Source organism: Protomyctophum bolini (genome assembly GCF_963924005.1).
Source record: "Protomyctophum bolini genome assembly, chromosome: 3".
Taxonomy (NCBI): domain Eukaryota; kingdom Metazoa; phylum Chordata; class Actinopteri; order Myctophiformes; family Myctophidae; genus Protomyctophum; species Protomyctophum bolini.
In genome coordinates this window covers 42,762,710-42,784,886 of record NC_137864.1, presented here as the reverse complement: position 1 = coordinate 42,784,886, position 22,177 = coordinate 42,762,710, and the positions used below count along the sequence as shown (strand labels likewise).

Below are 22,177 nucleotides of genomic sequence, written 5' to 3'. Positions count from 1 at the left end.
ACTGATTTGACTATAGTATATGTAGTACCATTCTTGTACTTTTACGACTTAATTATTTCACACACACTCCTGTTCAAATCAGTTTTGAGTTTGAGTATCTTCTGAGTTCTGATGGAATACTGAGGTCTACTTCTTTTTTTTGTTGTGATTAGTATTTTATTGGAACACAACACCCACAATACCAGTCAACAGTAACAACAATACAGAGCAAACAAAAGAAAAGAAAAAAGGGTTTGACACAAATCGACAGTCACATTACAAAAAATAAACACACAACTAGGAGGGAAGGTCTGAGGTCTCCCTCTTGCTGTGATGCTGACACTGCAGCCACACAGCATATCGATTAGAAAGGGGAATGCTACCCAGTCACATTCATCAGACCTGCTCAAGTCTGTACCTTCCTCTGATGTCAATATCTGACATAGAAGTGAGACGAGAACATTATTGTTACACCGTACGTCGGAGATTATTTATCCGTCCGTGCGCAGGGTATAAATTGTCTGATTCGAATGGTGTGACTGTAATGCACATAGCCTATGCTTTGATTTGTATGTGTAAGGTGTAAATGCCATGCCTGCAATAGTGCATGCATGTACGTGTGTACATAATACTGAGTGATGCTTTCATAATACTCATGTGTCTGAAGGGCATGTCCCCGGTGTCAGACGGCCATGTTTGACGAGTGAATGAGATGATGATCAATATAACATTAACAACACTGTGCAGATATTATACTGATCCCTCCACACCCTTCTTTTTTAGTGTTTACCTCTGTCTGTCTTTCTCTCTTTCACCTTTATACGGTCATTTTCCATTTGCTCTCTGTCTCTCTTCTGTGGATTTACCCATTTCATATATATTCTACTTCATAGCATGTGGCATCATTCTTTTCTCTTTCTCACATGATCTTGAGGTAAGTCATGGTGGAGTATTACTGTATTCTACCGTATGAATGCTATTTCGGTGGTGTGGGAACATATTCTGGTGGTGCAGATGGGTGGTGTGTGGGTATACATCGTGTGGGTGTATGTACAATGTGTGGGTGGAATTGGTTCATTGTCTGGGTGGGTATACAGTATTGTGATGTAGCTGTAAGCGCAGTGTACACTTTGGTCTGATCAGCGTGAGTTTCAATTCAACACAATATCTGTGATGCGACAGCATTATGTTATGTATAGCCTACTGTCATTCGCCCTTCATCTCATTTCATTCTGATATCCATGAGATTCTTCACCAGCATTCCCTCTGGGAACCAGAGAGGTAATTGCCTGGAAAATTCATAAATGACTCTGGTTTTTCCATTTCCCTTATATTTCCCTATTGACTTCCCTCCTCTCTTGTGTCAGTAATGGTTGACGTCTTAACTGTTGTTCACTCACATCAACTTGTGTACGTCTCCCCTTGTAGTGCAGATGAGAGGTTTGACGCTACCTTCCATACCAACGTCCTGGTCAACGCCTCAGGAGCCTGCCAGTACATACCACCAGGTGAGAGCCATCTACCCTGATGTGTTAAGGGCCCCACACACCGTCTGCGAACGCCGCGCGTCAAAACAGCCGCCTCCGTTATTTTCAATGAACCTATCCCACACCGGCGGCGTCCGACGCGCGTTCACGCCTCGCCTGACGCTCCGATACGCCACTGTTCTATTTTCCAGGCGTTGCCGCGGCAATGCCTGTCCTGTGTCGCTGCGCACCTGGTGTGTGTTGGGCTTTACCCTGTTTGATTTTGACAGCAAGTTTTTTTTCGACAGTCAGTCTTTTGAATAGTTTTCATTTAGTCAAATTGTCAATATATTTAGTCTTAGTTTTAGTCATCGTAGCTTCGTTTTCATTTAGTTTCCATTCGGTTTTCGCTAGTGAAAAAAGGTAGTCGACGACCATTTTTCATCATAGTTTTAGTCGACAAAATCAACACTGGTGGCCATGTTCCCAGTTCCATCCTGGTCTCCCCCCGAGGTTGTGTCGAAGTGTCCTTGAGCAAGACTCTGAACCCCTAATTGCTCCCGATGAGCAGGTTGGTTCCTTTCATAGTTTCCTCTGCCATCGGTGTATGAATGTGTGTGTGAATGGGTCAATGTAGTTTAAAGTGCCTTGGATAAAGGCACTATATAAATGCACCATTTACCATTTTGCCACGGTCCTGGCGTCACCGTTGTTGGCATCATCGTGAATACTTTCACCCACTTTGATCATCAGCCTCCTTTCTCTCACTCATCATCAATTCAACAGAATTATTGTAACCTTTGTTAACAACCCTCATTATGATCGTTATCATAATTGCGTATCAATTGCAAACTTCCTCAGTGTATTCCCATCACCCCTCCTCCAGGCATCCTGAAGAGTACCTGCTACATTGACGTGCGGTGGTTCCCGTTCGACGTGCAGAAGTGTGACCTGAAGTTTGGCTCCTGGACCCACAACGGCTGGCTGCTGGACCTCCAGATGATGGAGGTGGACATCTCTACCTACATACCCAACGGAGAGTGGGACCTTGTGGGTAAGAACAACAAGGACATACGCCGTTGCTCTCCCCTTGTCCCCCATATATGGGGACTAGGTTGGTGGAGGGTGTGTAGAGCCCAGGATCACATTAGATGATTGACACAGGGGTGAAAAATGGGTTACAAAATCGTGGGATATTCTTTTTTAACAAGGACATACGGGCAGGGTCAGATGGACAGTGGTGGAAAAAGTACTCCCAGTTTCTTTAAAAGTACCAATACTGCAATATAGAAGTACTCCATTACAAGTAAAAGTCCAGAATTCAAAATGTACTTCCCAAGTACTCATTATGCAGAATGTCCCATATCAAGTTTTCAAAATGTATACAAATCTTTTGAAAATAGCAGATCTAATAGCTTTAGCTATTGAAAAATAGCAGATCTACAAGCTCATAGCGCGCTATGAGCTTGTAGATCTGCTATTTTTCAATAGCTAAAGCATAACATAATGCTAACACCGAAAGGGGTTCCCGCCCAAAAGAAAGAAAAGCCAGAAAGCCAGTACAGAAAGAAGCCGCTTCAAGCCAGTAGAAATAGTGTTTGTTGCAGATCGTGCATATTTTTCATATGCTCTAAAAGTACTAGAGTCAAGAGAATAGGCAATAACAAATACAAACGACACTAATGTTACCAATTACAGCCTGAAGTTATATCAATTAGATGAGCTGAATGTATAATTGTTTTACTGTAATGTGGGTTTAGAGTACATGAATACAACCAAGATTTCTGGCTCGGGTTGAGCTTTTTACCATTTTCGATTGACGCAAATCACTGACTTTTAATTATTCTTCATTGGCTCGAAAAAACAATTACTTGGAGTTTTGTCTTTGTTTAATTGAATTCTGGCACATCTAATCATTGATTTTGTCCAATGCACTTTCTCTGTGCTCGTTTTGGAATAATATATTCTCCCGGTGAACACGGAATATGTAAATGTGCAAGAATTACGGTCAAACAGCTGCTTCCCATAATCAACTCCAGTGGGAGCGTCGGGAATGATGACGATGATGAAGCCGAAGAGGCCTCGGGAGACTTGGGGGAACTCTGCGTGTCAATGTCTGCTCAGATGTGTAATTACTTATAGACGGGAGCAGACCCTGCCAATTAACCCATTTTGGACTGAGGTCGATTAAAAAAAAGGCTTCTAAATCCTAATTTCTTTCTGAAAAACCCATTTCTATGTCAGTGGTGCTCAACCTTTTTAATGTCAAGGGCCCCCAGAATTATCTCTATTGGGCCACGGACCCCCATCTCAAAATATGTAGTTCCAGGGACCCCCCAGAAGCAAATATTTTAGTTAAAAATGTTCGCTCGGAAATATATATTCAATGATTTGCACCACATTCTTACGACTTTTCTAAAATAGCAGACCTACAAGCTCGTAGCGCGCCACTCGGTGGCGCGCTATGAGCTTGTAGATCTGTTATTTTTCAATAGCTAAAGCATGACATATGCTATAAACGCCAAGAGTGGTTCCCGTCCAAAATGGGTTAAGTAGGATTTCAAACCAGTTTAGCACGAAGGTCCCACAGGGTCTTTCCAGTTTAGTACTGTGCCAGAAGGTCCCCACAGGGTTATCCCAGTTGGTCTTGTAATATGCATTGGTTGGTTGACGATGTCATATGCATCACAGAGATCGGTATAAATACCTTTTCCTCGGCAGGGAGGATGTTAGCCCTGAAGCATCCTGTCATAATCATGACAGCATGCCTATATATCGATCACAGCCAGTGTTTCAGAGTGCCACACTCCTCGCGACAAATAAGGGCGCGTGGCTGAAAGCCAATGGCAAAAAAAACAGCTCGGATAAAACTGCCATTTATTAAACAGCAATGCTATAATTGATGTCCCAGCTAATTTCTAACACCTGTGGCCCACGTGGTGAGTACTTTATATTTGAAATCTGAATGTTTACGTACACGTTTTACACTGTAAATGTAGCGATCACGTAAAACAGGTAGAAGCTAAGCCAAGTACGAGCGTCATGTGAACCATGGCTAGGAGGATGTAGGCTATTGTATTATCTGGTTGTCCAAGAGAGGCCAAAGTGGTGGAAATGTTACATTTTCATGGCCCCCGCAATCCTGCCCTCACAGGCTCCTTTTCCACCAGGTTGAACCGGTTCAGTTTTTATTTCAGGGTTCAGAGTGTTTCCACTGAAAATGAATTGTTTCAGAACCCTAAAAGCTGGTCCAAAAAATGGCCGCGGGTTCCGTGAAAGCACCACGCTTCCAAGAATGTAGTACGGAACCAGTTCTAGAACCTAGAGGTTCTTTAGGTGGAAAAGGGGCCACAGTATTTTCTTCTGAGCTGACCAATTTGTTTTAGCTGCAGTAATGTGTGTCTCAAAGAATATTGTCTTGAAGAGTTTTGACTCTGACCTCATCTACAGTACAGCCCTCATCTGAAGGGAGCTGTAATAAAGAGCCTTGTAAAGGGCAATGCTATAATTGCTTTTGGCTTTGAAATGTAGTCCGTTGTATTTTGCATGCTTGTTGCTCCGTATGAATTTGGATATCAGTGGGAGTGTAAAGAACTGAAAATGTAAAGAACTTTTATTTTCACATCATTCATCATTATTCCCTGTATGGAAGCCTTCAAGGAATGACATTGTCATGATAATCTCAAGGCTAGTAAGGTTTTCCTTACCCATTTTCTATTCTAATTCCTAGATATTCTGATCGAACATATGATTATAACCCGCCTATTTTGATGTATGGCATGAATTTAATATAATATTCAGCAAGTATAGTAGATGGCACGTGGAGTTCGGCTGTATTTTATACTTTGGCGTGACATACGACAAAGTAGGACATTAGTTTAGCATAAAATGATTAAATACAGAGATTGATTGCCCAGCAGCAACGATAAAAGGTCATATAAAACATAGTAGCTAGTAATAGGGATGTCCGATACCTCCATTTCTGTGATACCAATAACGATAACCAGTGAACTCGCGTTGTGTTTATAGCTATCTAGCTATATATCTCTTGTTGTGTTTATAGCTATATCTCATGTTGTGTTTATAGCAGACTCCTCACTCAAATGTGCACTTTGCAGTTTGGGGCAACTCCAAAGCAAACTCCACATGCCCCAACATTTTATTTACCTGCCATAGTGTCAACCCCTTATTACCGGTAACAAGAACACTCGGCGGATTTACCCTTTTTGCCGACTTCTCAAGACAAGTCGGCAAACCGTGGAGAATATTCGGCAGAATCTGAAGAAGAGTCGTCGCGCGGCGAATCTTCTTAAGATTCTGCCGAATATTCTCCACGTTCTCCAATCTCGGCAAAGATGAAGAAGAGTCGGCGACCCGAGTTCTCCAGTATTCTTATTACCCCTGTGTCGGATCTGTGCTTAGACTGGCATATTAGCCGATACAGATATGACCCGATCTATGACAAATAAGTGCCGATACTGATAATTTTCCGATACCGATACAGTATCGGGACATCTCTAGTTAGTAGCACAAGTAGGCTACTCAGTGAGTGGGTGGGTGGGTGGGTGAATGAGAGTCAATTTCCAACTCTGTCCCCATGACAGCAGTCAGCAGTGCTGTATGGTACAGTTACAGTATACGCATTAACAGTACCTTGTTCGAAGCGCTGTCATGGCAGCCTGTCATCCAGCTACCATGTCATGTACTATACCAGTAACATGTAGAAATAGCCAGATGCTTAATTAACACCTCTATTGCCTGCCAATGGGCAAGGATCAACTTTGGTAAAACGTCACTGAGGTTGTACTGTGGAGATATCGTCAGAGCCCTCTCAGGTTGTTCCTGTGGCTTTCTGTACTCCATGTCGATGAGTTTAGTATCTGGGCCGGTTCTTCAGTCGTGATCATGGATGCTCTTGATCTCTACATCCCACTGTACATCATGGACAGACTGTACATCATGGATGCTCTTGATCTCTACATCCCACTGTACACCATGGACAGATGGGATATTTGGATGCTCTTGATCTCTACATCCCACTGTACATCATGGACAGATGGGATATTTGGATGCTCTTGATCTCTACATCCCACTGTACACCATGGACAGATGGGATATTTGGATGCTCTTGATCTCTACATCCCACTGTACATCATGGACAGATGGGATATTTGGATGCTCTTGATCTCTACATCCCACTGTACATCATGGACAGATGGGATATTTTCAGACGCATATTCCTGAGTGATTCGATCTGGGAAGCTAGAATGCTGGTCAATGATCAGAGAATTCAGACCACTTTGTTGCTCAAGGAGAGCTTTTTTTTTTTTAAATGAGAAGGTATAACATCCAGGTCTTCTCATGAGATCTCAAAATGTCTTCTTAATGGGTAATATTTTTAAATAAAATACAATCTGTGTGATTGTTTGGTTGCTGTCACTACTTGTAAGAGTTATTGGCAGAGTGAGGCAATTCTCATTTTTTCTAATACTTTTGAGTGGATTAAACAAGCCGGGTAGGACGACGAGCAAAACTAATTTGACAGACACAGTGTCGAGTATAAACTACTAATCATTAAACTAATCATTGCTGTATAAGACAATTATAAAAAACTAGAGCTGTGCCTGCGGGGCCTCGTCGGGTTACTGGCCTACCCAGATATTATGCGTTGGGGCCTCTACAGCGGTGCCCGTTGGGCACTGGCCTACTTGGAACGATGGAATCTGCTATTTGTTGTAAATGTTCCCCCCAGAATAGAGGGAATGCACATGCATAAAGTGAATGGCAAATCGAGTGGCAAAGTGAGTGTCAAAGCGAGTTTAATGACATTTAATGCAATCATATTGGACTTTTCTGTTTGGATGTATGGGCTGTCAAGGCCAGAAAGTAGTTTTTGGCACTCAGTAGGCGTTCCCACATAACGTCCTGGTTTGATGATGATGTCACACCCTCTCTATAGGGATACTATTCATTTGAGGTGTTAAGGTGAACACTGAGCTCTGTGGAGGCCTAACTATGCAGTAGGCTAGTGTAATATACAACATCAGTGTACGTGTATGTGTTAATGCCATTATGTGGACACAATACAATACAGCACGGCTCATAATGCTTCGAGCTGTTGATACAACTCCTGGTGGGACTTGATAATGGAATTGAAAATCGGTCTCTCCACAATTTTACAGTCTTGAGGGTGTAACACTTCTTTCATGCAACCTCAAACACCCAAACTTCAAAAGCCCTGTGTTCTGTGATGAAAGAAAGAGGGAGGGTGGAGGGAGAGGAAACCCACAGAGAGACACAAATAGTGATTTCTTCCCCCTGTGCGTACCACCACCCCCCCTCCCCCCTAAGCCCTTTTCATGTCACATCCCCTGGAGTGTTAGACCAATCAATGTCCTTTAGAAGGCGCTGCGCGCAGATGTGGAGGCTCTTATGTGTCCGTGTTAATATGTATTGATCCTGCTCAAGCGGTGGTGCTGTAGAGGTATAAAGGCCCCAGCGGTCCCACTGCCATATGGAGGAGTCTGCAGGAATCTAGGTGTATTAACACATTTTGGACTGAGGTCGATAAAAAAAAGGCTTCTAGATCCTAACATTTTTCTGAAAAACCCATGTTTCTATGTCAGTGGTGCTCAACCTTTTTCATGTCAAGGACCCCCAGAATTATCTCTATTGGGCCACGGACCCCCCATCTCAAAATATGTAGTTCCAGGGACCCCCCTCCCAGAAGCCAATATTTTAGTTAAAAATGTTCGCTCTGAAATATATATATTCAAAGATTTGCGCCACATTTTCACGGCTTTTCAAAAATAGCAGATCTACAAGCTCATAGGGCGCCACTCGGTGGCACGCTACGAGCTTGTAGATCTGCTATTTTTCAATAGCTAAAGTAGAACAGAATGTTATAAACACCAAAAGGGGTTCCCGCCAAAAATGGGTTAAACGTGTCATGTGCCTTCCTTTGCACGTTTCCCGACTACCTCTCCAGAGGTCGTCCTCAGACGAGCCCTCCGTCGTCACTTCAATCCCATCATCCCGGTTTTCTCCATACATTTGGCCAGCTTGTGCTAGCTGGTGCTTTGGGCTCCTGCGTCTTTCTTGAGTACATCCAGATTTAACGTCGGACGTCCTCGTGTTCCCACCGTACTAATTTGCTGGCTGGCTGGGTGTCGTTGGCAGTGCCCTAGTACAGTAGTTTAATTCTCCTGGCTTGCATGCTACCCAGCGACTTTCTAAACGGAACAGTTTCTGCCATGGCATTGACAGGTTTATACAACCATGAGAGGAGAGACTGAATGTACCTGAATGTTACCAAACTGTGCCCAGCAAGTAATTCATTGTAATGTATTGTACCCCTCAACACATTATTCACACACACACACACACACACACACACACACACACACACACACACACACACACACACACACACACACACACATACACACACACACACACACACACACTCACACGTCTCTCTGTGGTAGTGAGAGCTCAAATCATCTCTAAATCACATTTGGGTGTCGGTCTGAGGCCACACACACACAAACACACACACACACACACACACGTGTGCGGCTGCGTGCACAGACAGCGCACATTCAAAAGGTACCCAGCTGTCTGCAAAAGTGGACCGGGGCTCTGTGTGGTGACAGCTGGCACTGGGACGGTTCACTTACCTCGGGTACAGCCGGGCACCAAGCCATGCCAGAAACACACACACAGGCATGGTGACTAAAAACATCACTCTGCCCGCACGCACACACGCACGCACACACGCACGCACACACACATTAGAGAGACTTAAAGAAGACATTGATTGGCAGAGAGAGGTATATGATTATGAAGCTCGTAATATAAAAAAATGCATTAACCACATAAACCCTCAAGACTTGTTAAAACGGACCTCGAGTTTTAACTGTAATTGGACCACTTTTCTTCCGTCTACACCCAATCGATTTGCCAGAAATAGCTGGTCACGTTGTGTGGTGTATTGTGAGCTTGTAGATCTGTTATTTTTTGGGGGAAATAATAGCCCATAACAGGCACCGGTAGGCTGTGGCTCAAGTGGTAAAAAATAACGAGCATGCAGCTATCGGTATTTCACAAATTAGCTTCGATGTGACTCAATTTAAAAACAATCAAATCAAATCTCTGCAAGCGGTGACATTACTCACCGCTCGGCTTCACGTTTCGAGAGAGAGAGACTGAAAGTGGTTCTGTGTCATTTCACATGAACTACAATGAGATGATCTACTATGAAAATTAAATGACAATTACAGGCCAACGCACTGCAAAAGTTGATTAGAGATTAGTTAATGATGCCCAAACTGAATTCAGACAGCTCAGGTCCATGCAAAGACACACGCATGCACGCACGCACACACGCGCACACACACACACACACACACACACACACACACACACACACACACACACACACACTCATATTTAAAGCTTTTTAATCAAGTAAATGCTAAAACTATTTATACGAATATGCGTGCTTTGGAGTTATTGTGTAATCCATCAAAGACGTGCTTAGATTATATTGAAAAAGACGCGCGCACACACATACAGAGAGAGAGAGAGAGAGAGAGAGAGAGAGAGAGAGAAATGGCGGGCAAGGCAGTGCCGAGGAAAGGGGAAGGTGAAATTGGTTTTGTGTTTTTCTTTAGCTTTCACCATGCGGTCCAATATAAGGTCCCAGGTGATGTTAGATAGACTTCATTAGTGCCGTGAATCACTCAACAAGACAGATTGCACCGGGCCAGAACAACATACCAAGCTGGTATTAATCAGTGGCGATAGACACTGTACAGTAGTTAAGACTGCATGCAGGCTTTGGATGGATGACGGGGCAAATTGGATGTTTTAAGTGACGATGTGATTGTCATTTCCACTCTATCAGCCGCTTTTAATAAACCCAGTGTTGGATTTACTGTGGAGGTGGGGGACCTCTTTGATGCTTGATATATATATATATATATCCCCCTTTGGTCATTCATTTGTATCGCCGGTGGTGGTTGATATGTTTTATCCCTGCTTCTTGTCAGACTGATTTAAAATGTCCAGCAATTTAGACTTATGTGTGTGTCAGTGTTTCAATTCAACAATTTCTGTTTCCAAAGTGGCTGCTCTAGCCACTTGTACACAGCGGGCAGGAAAGAGAGTTTATTCCATCAGAGTTTCTCTATTTCAGATGCCAGTAAGTGAAGCAAAACAAATTATAATAAAAAAATGCATCTATAATATATGATTTCTATGACCGAGTTAGAAAATAAAATGTTCCTCATCCTACATTACATCTGTCATGACTCAAAGCACGGTCCAGACCACTCACTCAACTATACAATACGAATCCAATCTGCCAATTGGTATAGGGGAGGATCTGATATGGATTCAATCCATATTAGATCCTCCCCTATTCTAATTGGCTAATTGGATTTGAGTTTTTTTTTTTAATCATGTCATCTAACTGGTTCCAGCTGGGCTCTTTTACATTTTAGCACGCACCTCAGTACACAATGTGCACCTCAGTGTTAATGTAATTCTGACTAGTGTACAAATGGAACCAAATGTTCCATTTGCACATTCTTAAGAGTGCCTTGCATGGTTTCCTCCGCCATCAGTGTATGAGCATCGCGCTTGTCAGAGACATGCGCAGAGCAAGTGCAGTCAGGAAACTCAGTGCAGTTGCTGCTGACCGTTAATTGGGCCACCTCAGCATCACGTTCTCATTCACATGATCAAACCAATCACACACTCATTCCATTTTCATAACAGCTATTTAAACTGGAAGTTTGCACTGCTCAATCTGCTTGCATGCTTGCTGCTGCTGCACACTGATGCACTGATGCACACTTTCACTCCTGAGTGTATAATCGCTTGTTGTAGTGTAGAAAAGTATTCCATAGCGGCCATCACAACAACAGACCAGGCAGCGCACGGCTTCTTCCTCCGGCAGATTCGCCATCGTAAACAATGGGACTCAATTTCCCATAACCCTTTGCGTGTCGTATTGGATTGGAAAAAACTGATAAAAAACGTGGATTAAACAATGAAAACATAACTCTGGCAACTCGCGAATAGCAGGGAAAGTGCTCTAACTCGGGCGCAACTCGTGAATAGTAGTCCAAGTCCAAAAAGCGCTACATAAATGCACCACATTTGACCACATTATTGTATCTCTCCGCCACCTCAGGTGTTCCCTCCAAGCGTAACGAGCTGTACTACGACTGCTGCAAGGAGCCGTACCCCGACGTGACGTTCACGGTGACCATGCGGCGGCGGACGCTCTACTACGGCCTCAACCTGCTCATCCCCTGCGTGCTCATCTCCGGCCTGGCCCTGCTGGTGTTCCTGCTGCCCGCCGACTCCGGGGAGAAGATCTCACTGGGTACGGAAAGCACTGGTGTTGTTTTTGGCATGCAGGAAAGTTTGGTTTTAGTTTTAAGTACCAGGTCTTATTCCCTAACTTGAGTAAACTAAAGACCTGGAGGCGTGATCAATGCTCTTTGGCCACTCAGAATAGCCTATTTTCAGCATGCAACCAAGTGAATGAAATTACTTATACTGGATCTCTTGTCCACTAGTCCCTTCCTAACATTTTAGTCGCTTAGTTTTTATTTAGTTTCCATTTAGTTTTCCTCAGTGGAAAAATGTAGTCGACGAACATTTTTCGTCTTCGGTTTAGTCGACGAAATCAACACTGAAGTAAAGCACTGCTTCTCTCAAGCCTTTTCATACTTTCATATACTTGCCTGCCCATATAGAGCCCCATTGTCAACCCAGACATTTTGAGTGCCCTAAAGTTTTATGTTAGAAATGTTGAGTATGGGTCCCCAGCATTTAGAAACTGCCGGGTGCTAACTTGCATTATGTTTCATAATTAGCATAATAAGCTGGGGTACCATTGACATGCCTATATAAGGCACATTTTTCAAAATTCCATTAGGCTTCAAGTGGCATGTGATATGTCAAACTAGGATTCATGATTCTGAATCCATTCCAAGCATTAGTTTTGAACGAAAAACACTCCTTCGGCTAAAAACGGCCATAATAGCCGTAATCACAAATGTTATCTTGATCATACTAAAAGCGTCACACAATTATCAAAAACGGCAGATCTACAAGCTCGAAACGCAGCGCAAAGCAACGCATTTTTTAAATAGTTGATGTGCTATTTTGTTTGTTTTGTTTTCATCCTGAAAAGCCACAGCTTTGGACATAAATGTGAGGTTTCCAGCCGACAGGGACGATATGCCTTTGGACATAAATATGAGGTTTCCAGCCGACAGGGACGATATGCCTTTGGACATAAATATGAGGTTTCCAGCCGACAGGGACGATATGCCTTTGGACATAAATATGAGGTTTCCAGCCGACAGGGACGATATGCCTTTGGCTGCAGACACCTATCTGAAAATATTTAGTGTAGTGCTAGTTCTAAATTAAATACAAATGTTTGATATTGGCAATAATTATATTCAAACAGTATACTATATTTATAATTATTATATCATCTATACCAGTGGTTCCCAAAGTTTTTCATGTCAAGGACCCCCAAATTGACACGTATTAGCCCGCGGACACCCATTTGAAAAAGATATGTCAGGGATTTACACAGCCCTAGCAGTGATTCTCAACCTGTTTAATTTCAAGGACCACCAGTTTGATATGCATTAGGCTACAGACCCCCCATGTAATGGCATTTCTATCTCTGAGACCCCAATTCATATTGTAAAATCAATGTTAATTTAACTCTGAGAGGGGACAATGGACCCATAAGGGTCCATTTGGTTCCAAACTATCATTTAGCTCCTCCTGGAACTCCCTCAATGACCCCTGGGGGTCCCGGGACCCCACACACAGATGTGTTAGCGCGGACGGAGGAGTAATGAAAGCTGATCAGTCTACATCCGCTGCACACTAAATCCCAGGACTGTTGTGAACCCTTTCATGTTTCATTGCTCTATGCTAATGTTGACATTATGGCCGTGAATTAGTGTGCGGGCTAGATTCTATTCATTACCAGATGAATTAAAAAAAAACACTGGTGTAAGCATGGCAATGTAATCACCCGGACAAAGTGGCAGATCGTACCAAAATGCCATTAGGTGTGACACAAATTAATGAAGAAAGACTGAATGCAATTTTTTGAAAACAACCTTCCATTTGCACACACGCACATGCCACGCACGCACACGCACACACACACACACACACACACACACACACACACACACACACACACACACACACACACACACACACACGTCAACCCATTCTCGTCCTATCTGCCTCCAGGCATCACAGTGCTGCTGTCGTTGACGGTCTTCATGTTGCTGGTAGCAGAAATCATGCCCGCCACGTCAGACTCTGTTCCTCTCATAGGTAAGATGCACTTCTGCAGTTCTGCTCGCATATATCCACTGAACATTACTTGTTTTTTATCAACAATGAATATTCATGTGGTAACCTGATGTGGAACCATGTGTTCTACTAATGAATATTATTACTAAACACATTTCTCGATTATTGTAAATGAATAGGGTGAATTATTTTTGATGAGCGGTGTCTTTATTCCTTATTGATATAAGGTGTTGCAAATCAACCTGCTAGGTTCAAGTGTGCATTTGTCTTGGCTGGACTGCAACAGGGCCAGGCCTATAATTAAAGGTAGAGTAAGTGATTTCACTTAATTCAAATATCACTTATTTTTTTGTTTTGTTGTGATAATCCTCTCTACTATAGAGTGTGTTGACCATATAAGGAGTTCCTCCCTGTCCCCAGTTAACCCCTGGGGGTCAAAAAACCTTAGGTTTCGTTTTTGACTCTCTATCCTGATTGGACGAAGGCTTAGGTCCCACAGCCAAAAACGAAACCTAAGGTTATTTGAGTGAAATCACTTACTCTACCTTTAAATAACACACACTATTCACAATGGGACATATAGCCTATTCTAAATAACCGTGTCTCAAGGGTTGTCTCAATTCATAATTTGCTTGTCAAGGAGAAAAAAAGTACATATTGCAGATTGCTAGTTTTATTTTCATGTACTAAAAGCAACGGCCCCGAGAGGGCATTAATTAATGCCTGACATCAAAGATGTTTCAAAACATAAATCATGGGGTTGTCAGCTTTGTTTTGACTATATGAGTGGTACACGTATAGTGTTCCTCCTCCTGGAAACTCTGAATGGGTTGCCCATCCAATACGGTAGAGAGTTTTCTTCTGCACTGTGGAGTAACCGCAGGGTCAACAAGCACTCGCTCAGATTTGATCCTCCCAATCTCAACGGTTTCGCTGCTCGATAAAGTGGAAAAAGGGAATTTACCGCCGTGTTGTCCCCAAAAGTCCAAGCAGCGAGGTAAACGTACACCTGAGTCTGTCGTATCCCCCCTGCGTTTCATCATTTTATTAAAACCCATTCTGACCTGAGATCAGATTCTAAAAATGTCTTCTACATCCTGATAGTTTTCTGAAAAAGCTATGTTTCTATGTCAGTCGTTCTTCGATTTTTCAAAAATAGCAGACCTACAAGCTCGTGAGCTTGTAGATCTGCTATTTTTCAATAGCTTAAGCATACATAATGCTAACACCAAAAGGGGTTCCCGCCCCAAAATGAGTTAAACCAGGGGCCATATTTTTTGAAAATATGAAAATACCTTACGACCGACGGCATCTCCTGTAATACTGTATGTACCTTTGGACCATAACAATATTATTTTGTTGGTATACTGTAGTCAAATGTAACCAGGTGTAAAAAGGTCACATATTAATTCTATACACACACAATATGAATTTGATTTATGGTCCATATTATTTATGGCGGGCCACATAAAATAATATGCCCATAAAATAATATGGACGATTGTCCCCTTTGGACGAACGCTGTGTTAACCGTAATAACACGGATGAACTGCAAGCATCATGTATGATCTCAGCATGAATCGAATAAAAGCCCCAGAATGTCGTCATATACTGTACATCATTGGTCCCAGACTGCTGGCCACATGTAATCCCAGATCAACACTGCTATTATACCCTGTCTTGTTTAATTGAAGACCCGACCCCGATCTCACCCAAGCAATCCCATATACTGTACATACACTACTGGAAAACCCTAAAAATCTGTAGATATTATTACACTACTACAGTACTGTTTTGACCGTAAAACAGGGCTTTCATGCTGTTATCTCAGTTGGGGGGAAAATGCTCTCCCCACAACATTATTCACCATTCTGCGTGTGCCTATAGAGCGCCGCAGTCCCTCCCCCTTTCAGAAAAACGAGTGGCCCAGGAAATGAAAACCCAATGCATTCTCCCATAGGCACTTTTTATTTAATTTATTTAAAGACAGTTACGCCGCTGACAAAGCCAACTCGGATCGTGACAAATCATGACAATGAACACAATGTTTTGGGCCGATCAAATCATTTATAAGACGACAAACAAAACAAATAGTGTTGTCTCCTGACTTTCTTTTTTTCTTTCTAATGATTTGATCGGCCCAAAACATTGTGTTCATTCTCATGATTTGTCACGATCCGAGTTGGCTTTGTCTGCGGCGTAACCGTCTTTAAATAAATTAAATAAGAAGTGCCGATGGGAGAATGCATTTGGTTTTTCATTTCCTGGGCCACTCGTTTTTCTGAAAGGGGGAGGGACTGCGGCGCTCTATATCGAGTTGCAACTCGGACGGGGCCTATTTTTCAATAGCTAAATTATAACATAATGTTTAAAACACCAAAAGGGGTTCCCAGTTCCCACCCAAAATGGGTCAACTGTCAGTGTGATGTGATGTCAGTGAGAGATATGAGAGAGAAAGGCTATGAAAGCAAGAATCAATTACCCAGCCGAGGTCAGTTCAGGACAGGGATCTCAGACTGACTGCCCATGGCGCGCCGGCTCAACGACTGGACGTCAGATGCATGTATGGTCAATGTTTTAATCACACATAAGACTGACACAAACATTGTTATAGTCAAAGAGAAACAAACTCGGGTGTACTAATTGTGCCAATAAGGAATCAACCTGTGGCTGCTGGTGTTATAAACCTCCTTCTGTTTATTGTGTCCACAAAGTGTTGTTGGTAATTGGTGAGGCGAAAACGTTTGAATAATCAATGTAAGGTCTCACCTGTGGTTTGGCCTGGAGGAATATATGCATCCTGCAGAAATGGTTTACAGAGAGAGAGAGAGAGAGAGAGAGAGAGAGAGAGAGAGAGAGAGAGAATGGAGGCAGGTGGTGATACAAAGTGCTATTAAAGACAGCAGAGGAGAAAGGGCTTCTAGGTAATGAGAGCTGGCAGCTCTGTGTGGAGCCAGTAGCTATTAGCTCAGCTCTGTGTGGTGTAGTGTGGAGCCAGTAGCTATTAGCTCAGTCCACTTTATTGGAAGGGACACTTACATCAACACACTGCAGACGAGACGGAGGCAGAAGTGATAGATGAAAGATTAAATTAAATGGTTCTCAAGTTAATCCGTGTCATTTATTAATCAAATTATGTTGAAATGTTATATGTATACGACGGAAATATGAAGGTTTTTGCCCTCAAGTCGCGATGCTGACACTACATATGTGTGAATTAATGTAGGTGTGTGTGTGTGTGTGTGGTGCGTGAAAAACTAAACGTCTATCAACAGCTGAATTGATATGAATGGAAACGACTCTGGCAATTATGTAATAATTGTGACAGCGTAAATGCCAGCGCTTACCAATGCTACAGTACTTTCCTTGAAGATAAATACTTGTGATTGATTGATTGATTAATGTATTGGAGTTTAGACAGAATGTTAAAACAGTACTCATGGTTAAACACTCCAAAAGGGATAGCACCAAAAAAGTCCTTGCAGTCTGTTTCCATTCAGGGCCCATTCAATCAATTCATATAACAAGAATAGTAACAACAACATTTATTGATTTTTGAGGAAAAATACCACCCTGTATCATTTCCTCTCCCTTGGACCATCTGAAAGGTGGATTTCCAGGCCTGTTTTAAAAGATGCAAAGTGAACTTCTAGGAATGATGTTCAGATGATAAAAGGAAATATCCACACTCTCTCTCGAGTGTAGTTTATTAGGAACTTCTTTATTTGTAATACACATCTCATGTTCTGTCTGTGTTACTATATTCTCAGCCCAGTATACTTTTTCACGAAATCTCTAAAAAGAGAATACCAGCACTCGCGGAAATGCATGTCCTTTAAGGCATTTTATTCGTTTATATTAATTGGCATAGTATGCTATGTATAGTATGTATATATATGTATAGTATGCACAACGTACGCGTTTCGGCTTGTAGCCTTCGTCGGCGGTGCATGCTGTAAACAACAGTACTTTGCCAGTACCATGATGATGATAATGTCCGTGTTCCTGTCCTCAGCCCAGTACTTTGCCAGTACCATGATGATGATAATGTCCGTGTTCCTGTCCTCAGCCCAGTACTTTGCCAGTACCATGATGATGATAATGTCCGTGTTCCTGTTCTCAGCCCAGTACTTTGCCAGTACCATGATGATCGTGGGCCTGTCCGTGGTGGTCACGGTCCTGGTTCTGCAGTTCCACCATCATGACCCACAGGGAGGGAAGATGCCCCAATGGGTAGGCGGCTGCATGACTTCTTAATATCACGTTTTATTCTTTATAATATTATGTACAGTACGGAGTCAAATGCTGAGCGTTATGTGAGTGAGCAACAATGTTTACACTCTCAGAGTGAAACGTCAGCACTCTAGCACTCAGGATTTTTGCTGCACACACACGCGTGCACGTGCGCGCAATGATTTAAAGGGTTGTACAGATATTTTTCAATTTAAAACAAAATAATGATAAATACAAAAATGATAAATAAAATAATTACCGGTAAACAAATTGAAGACGAATATGATATAGAGTTGAATTCAGCGTTCTTTCTTTATTATTGTTTAATTGTTCATTATTTTTTGTTTGTTTTTTATTTTCTTGTTTTGTTTAAATTATTATAAAAATTAGCCTACTGTTGTATATGCCGATCATCAGGTATTCTTTTCTTATTCTCCTTTATAAGGAAATTACTGTATATTGTATGTGCAAAATGAAATCAAATGGAAAAAGTTAAACAAAGCTGAGATATGCCCTAAAAAAGAACGCACTCAGAATGCAATCCTTCTCACAGTTGCTCCGTGTGTGGTGTTGTGACTTTGTTCTGGTGAGCTGTCCAAACTGTCTGTGTCCAAGCCGAGGTTCTGGTGAGCTGTCCAAACTGTCCAAGCCGAGGCATCATTGACATGCTCGACATCCATCCAGTCTAGTATAGGGTAATCTCTCAAGACAGATTCAGAGCTCCGCAGCTGAATCGGTCAGCAAAGCAATCTAGAGTTTGCTGTCAGTAGGAATGTAAACAAAGACGCACCACCGGAAGAGGAGCGCTGAAGGAGAGTGAACGCCGGTCCGACATCCGGTCTCTACACGGGGAATTGGGGCGGTTCCCCCAGAGTTCAAATTCAAAGGGGGAAAAAAACACTTTTTCCTTATTTATTTTTTGCTTTGGGTTCCCAGATTGCCTCGAGGGTAATGTGAGTCAGAGGGAAATCATACTCTCATGCTGAACATTCCGATATTTCTTCTTTTTGTTCATCCACCTCTTCATCCATATTTCTTTATCTCCTTTTTGTTTATCCATATTGTTGTCCCTGACATTCTGTCTGCCTCCGCTGTCATCTCTCTCTCCTCCAGGTCCGGATCATCCTTCTCAACTGGTGTGCCTGGTTTCTCCGCATGAAGAAGCCCGGCGAGGACCGCAAGATGGCCACCGGCTCCAGCAGCGCCACCTCCTCGACCAACGCCTACAAGTACTGCCACCCCGCCCCGCACCACGCCAGCACCACCAGCATCCCCATGACCACCATTCCAGGCCAGGCGTCCAACCCGTCGACCACCACCTCCACCACCACCACCACCACCACCAACGGGAACATGAACCTGTACTTTGGCTACCACTCCATGGGCACGGACAACCCCGCGTTCCCCCCCACGAGCACGGACTCGGGCGTGGTGATGTGCGGCGGCGGCGGCGGCGGGCTCGGAGGCAGCCAGACGAACGGGTCGTCGTCCCCGCACGACCTCCCCCTCCAGACCAGGACTTTGCTGCTGGAGCACGTGCCCGAGGTTTCCCGCATCCTGGAGGAGGTGCAGTACATCGCCAAGCGCTTCCGCGACCAGGACGAGGGCGAGGCCGTCTGCAGCGAGTGGAAGTTTGCCGCGGCCGTGGTGGATCGCCTGTGCCTGGTGGCCTTCTCCCTTTTCTCCATCATATGCACCTTCACCATCCTCATGTCGGCTCCCAACTTCTTAGAGGCCGTTACCAAAGACTTCACATAAGGATGAACGCCACCCCCCCCCCCCCCACACACACACACACACAAAAACACACACACACACACACACACACACACACACACACTCACACTTTCTTTTTCTCTTTTTCTTAGAGGGATCCCAGGAAGGCTTGGCTAATTCTAAAGGAAACATATTAACACTAAAAACGATATGCCGCACAAACCTCCCTAGGCTACTACTGTTCCTACTACTACTCTGTAACCACGTTCAGTCCGTTTTTAAATCCACCGTTTACAAGTTATGACACCTCGACGCCAAACATTTCCCCCCCGTTTTAATATATTTGTCAATAATACATCTTTACGTGTTGGTTCTGTGGCTATACTCCATCTCAAGATGGCTTCCCTATAGCTGTATAGTCGCACCTTGTGTATACAGTAGGTAGCTTGTTGCTCTGTAGCAGGTCGAGGCTTGTTAATAATGTAGAAGCTCACTAATGCACTTTTCATCTCGATCCATCTTGGACCGAGTCAGTTCACACTGTCCTCCTTTGAACTAATAGGCTGTTGCTGCACTTTCAAAAGTTGAGAATGGTTAACATTTTTGGATGTGAATGTGCATAATTATGATGTGGGCCACTTGTTTTTATCGGCTGCCCAACGATGCATTTTGTGTCTGCTGAGTCTGCTCTCTTATGAGATTGAGATTGCCGGCTCAACAGGTCTGAAGATTGCCCGTTACTTAGCCTGAAGTGAGCTTTAGAATGAGCTTTGCACAGACGGAGCCCCTGGGTGAGGTGAGGTTGTGAGGTTGGGGGGGGGGGGGGGGTGGAGTATCTTTCATTTTCAGCAGGAAAAAGCGCTTTTGGCAGCTCTTTTTTATTCATAAACAGGTGGACAGTGTGAACACAGACTTGGCCAACACTACTTTTTCTATAGCCCCATCATAGACAATTCCACATAGCCCTTCATGTCTATGTCCTACATTCATGCGTCGTTCGAGTGTCCTACAAGTCACTCATTTAGACTAATTTACACAATCTTAAAATGTATAAATATATTACGTGATTGTCACCTTAGAGCACCACTGAAAATACAAGAGCACCACACTAGTCCATTCTTAACCCTAGAACGCTAAACCTTAATTTTAATGACATCACTAAAACCTGGGTATTTTTTAATAACCGAAAATATATCAAAATATATTAAAGTACAGCAATGGTGGTCAGGATCAGGACTCAAACATGCAACACACTGTCAGGCTGTATTACCAGCCTACAGGTGCCTGGACCGTTAGGCTGGCCCGGGCCAGAATCACATAATTGTCGGGATAAGAATCACCTGGGTTTAGTGTTCTAGTGTTAAGATATTTGATATTTGTCTTTTTATTTAAATGTTGTTTCTTTTGCGGCTTTCGCCTTTATTTTATATTATTTTATAGAGAGACAGACAGGCTGACTGTCTGGGGGAGAGAGATGGGGGGGAGTGACATGCAGTAAAGGCCGTCGGGATCGGGAGTTGAACCCGCGGCACACTGCCAGACTCGGGCCAAGGTGCCTGGACCGCTGAGTTTATATGTCACCATGGTTTCTGTCCCGTTTGCCGTAGAGCTCACCGCTTCCTTCACTGTACGCTGTACAGTTTACTGTACAGTGATCCTCTGCATTTCTGTCTCACTGTCGCCTCGCCTCCCGTTTGTACGCGAGAACTCCTGGGAACTCCTGATTTGCATCGGTCTCACAGCCCAACACTTACGTCATGGACCGAGAGGAGATAGGGCCATGAACTGGGGGGGGAAAAGGGATTTCACTGTGATTTTAAAGACTTTAAAGACCAATTTTGTTTGTACAGTATACTTGACTATATGTGTCAATTGAGCTTATACATTAGCACAGTGATTCCACGAGGTCCTGTAACAGCTTCACTGTTCAGCATACCCCCTAAATATACAGTAGTATATTCTATATCTTTACTGTATTATACACTTTGGCTATTAGTAAACATTATTGCGTTAAACAAGGTTACATGGTTGGTTACGGAAGACATTGGTGTCGTTATATTCTTGAGAGATCATGTATGATCAGTGTCGGATTTGTGGTCGGTTGCAGAACATCGAAATGGTGTAGCAATTGGACTAAATGCAGACTAAATCCCCCTACCAAAAAAAATAAAGAGAAACGAGAAATAAAAAGAAAAGAGAAAAATGTTCTATAATGTATTGGATGTGACATTGCTTTTGGGGATGTGTTTATACTAAGCCTTTGTATTGCTGATTAGCTTTTTAGTGCATTTGCTTTTTTTAATACTCTACTTTAATAATGAAAGGCAAACATTTCCCTCCTGTAATCTTGCAAACAACAACATGCCACACGGATTACTGGCTGACATTTATACACGGATGTGTGTTCAACC

At 43.1% G+C, this 22,177-nt stretch overlaps 1 protein-coding gene across 1 annotated transcript in view; it reads left to right on the top strand.

The window, feature by feature from the left end:
• LOC308312448 (neuronal acetylcholine receptor subunit alpha-7-like) overlaps positions 1–19,808 on the top strand; it is a gene marked incomplete at both ends in the record, with an annotated part of 64,872 nt that extends 45,064 nt beyond the window's left edge. The window contains 6 exons of the mRNA XM_080759055.1: positions 1,408–1,487; positions 2,332–2,499; positions 11,647–11,841; positions 13,752–13,838; positions 17,941–18,050; positions 19,164–19,808. Coding sequence (XP_080615181.1) covers positions 1,408–1,487; positions 2,332–2,499; positions 11,647–11,841; positions 13,752–13,838; positions 17,941–18,050; positions 19,164–19,808 — 1,285 coding nt within the window. The remainder of the gene's footprint in view (positions 1–1,407; positions 1,488–2,331; positions 2,500–11,646; positions 11,842–13,751; positions 13,839–17,940; positions 18,051–19,163) is intronic.
• Between the last annotated feature and the right edge of the window lie 2,369 nt (positions 19,809–22,177).